Source organism: Capsicum annuum, unplaced genomic scaffold, assembly GCF_002878395.1.
Source record: "Capsicum annuum cultivar UCD-10X-F1 unplaced genomic scaffold, UCD10Xv1.1 ctg81632, whole genome shotgun sequence".
Taxonomy (NCBI): domain Eukaryota; kingdom Viridiplantae; phylum Streptophyta; class Magnoliopsida; order Solanales; family Solanaceae; genus Capsicum; species Capsicum annuum.
In genome coordinates, this window is record NW_025892367.1 from 151,916 (window position 1) to 154,193 (window position 2,278).

The 2,278-nt window shown below is 39.9% G+C and overlaps 1 protein-coding gene across 1 annotated transcript; it reads left to right on the top strand.

Moving 5' to 3' along the window:
• The first annotated feature begins 605 nt into the window (after positions 1 to 605).
• LOC124895374 lies at positions 606 to 1,686 on the top strand. Its single transcript, XM_047405810.1, has 2 exons — positions 606 to 1,092; positions 1,157 to 1,686. Exons 1-2 carry the CDS (start codon positions 606 to 608, stop codon positions 1,684 to 1,686), a joined length of 1,017 nt encoding a protein of 338 aa, XP_047261766.1.
• Positions 1,687 to 2,278: the final 592 nt, after the last annotated feature.

The following is a 2,278-nucleotide window of genomic DNA, read 5'->3' on the forward strand; positions in this document are numbered from 1 at the left end:
ACAGGTATTTGAAGGCCAGAAGGAACAAGAATTGAATTTTGGCTATAAAGAACACTAGAGGGGAAGTCGAAACCAACATGTATGACATAAGTAGAGCTTTCATTAAATATTACACGGAGCTATTGGGCACAAAAATGAATGGGAAGCAGCCAGCTAATAGAAGAATTATTAGAAGGGGAGCTGTGGTATCGAATGAACAATGTAGCATGCTGGTACAAGATGTCACTAAAGAGGAGATTAAATCAGCATTATGGGCAATTGAAGGCGATAAAGCCCTAGGGCCTGATGATTTTGTAAGCAAATTCTTCAAAGACAGTTGGGAGATAGTAGGGAGAGATGTAGAGGCGGAGGTCAAGGAATTTTTTAAAACGGGGCAGATGCTGCAAGGCTTAAATGATACAATGATCACTCTGATTCCTAAAGGACATCATGCAGAGACAGTAGCTGATTACAGACCAATTTCATGTTGTAATACCCTGTACAAGGTGATATCAAAAGTGCTATGTAATCGACTGAAGAAGGTGCTCCCTAATATTATATCAGACACATAGAGTGCCTTTGTAACAGGAAGAACAATAGTTCAGAATATACTTATCTGTTCGGACATGGTAAGGCTGTATAACAGGAAAGCCACCACAAAAAGTTGCCTTATTAAAATTGATCTAAGAAAAGCATATGACACAGTCGAATGGGAGTTTGCAAAAGATATGTTGTATGGTTTGAACTTTCCAGTTAAGTTAATCAAACTCTTAATGGAGTGCATTACATCTACGAAGTACACCATTGCCCTAAATGGTGGAGTATATGGAGCGATAAAAGGGAAAAGAGGACTGAGACAAGGGGACACAATATCCCCTTTGATTTTTGTCCTCTGTATGGATTGGGTGGCTGATCAAGAGGGATTTACATTCCATACCAAGTGCAGAAGTCTGAGACTCAGCCATCTATGCTTTGCAGATGATATGCTTTTATTCTGCAAAGGAGAATTTGAATCAGTGGTGCTTATGCTTTGTGGATTGAAAACTTTCTCGGATGCATCTGGTTTGTGTACAAATGCTATCAAGTATTTACTCGGTGAATATAAATACGCAGGTACTTGAGAATCTAAAAGAGTTGACTGGGTATACTACTGGTGCATTGCCATTTAAATATCTAGGGGTCCCTATATCTGCAAAAAAGCTTACATCAATGGATTGTGAAGTCTTATTGGACAAGATGACCAGCCGAATCAAAACTTGGGGAACCAGGAACCTATCCTATGCTGGCAGGGTACAATTAGTCAATTCAGTACTAATGCACGTACATACATATTGGTCTTTTATCTTCTTATTACCAAAGAAGGTGTTAAAAGGTATTACAGCAGTTTGTAGGAATTTCATATGGGGTGGAGCAGTACACATAAATAAACCTCCTCTAGTAGCATGGGATGTGGTATGCAAAGCCAAAAAGGAGGGAGGACTGAGCATAATTGATAGTATTGTGTGGAATGAGGCTGCAATTGCAAAGTATGTCTGGAATGTGGCGTGCAATGCGGATAACCTATGGGTGAAATGGGTGGATCATGTATACATAAAGGGGCTAAATTGGTGGCAATATCAACCACCCCAAGATTGTTGTTGGTATTGGAGGAAATATGCTCAATTTAAGAGAGATTTCGAGGAGGATACGTACAGAATCATTGGATAACTGTAGTGGGTAAATACACCATTCACTGTGGCTACTGCTGGAGGATAAGGGCCAATAATGAATGGCCTTGGTGGAGGGGCGTCTGGAATAGTAGAAATATGCCAAAACATAGCTTTATTTGTTGGTTGACAATGCATCAAAGTTTGCTAACAAGAACAGAGTTCGTAAAAATGGGAGTATGCCAAAGCGATAAGTGTTTACTGTGCGACCTAGCTCCGGTATCAATAGAACACTTAATGTTTGAATGTAAATTCTCAAGACTATGCCTGGAAGGGATCTTGGAGTGGCTTAACATTAAATTGCGCGATACAGACCTGCAGAATATATGGAAAAGCATGACAAGGAAGGCAGTAGGCAAGATCAGTAGAAGCATCATCTAGGCAACAATTGCAGCGGTAATATACCACATATGGCAAGCAAGAAATCAAGCATTGTGGAACAACATGGTTCCGAGGCCCGCAAATGTGATCAGGAAAATCCAATAGGAGAGCAAAAGTAGATTTGTTGATCGGATAAGGGGGAGAGTAAACTGTAGAGATAGAGATTGGATAGAAAAGTATATACAAAGAACAAATGTATAGGATCAAAGACT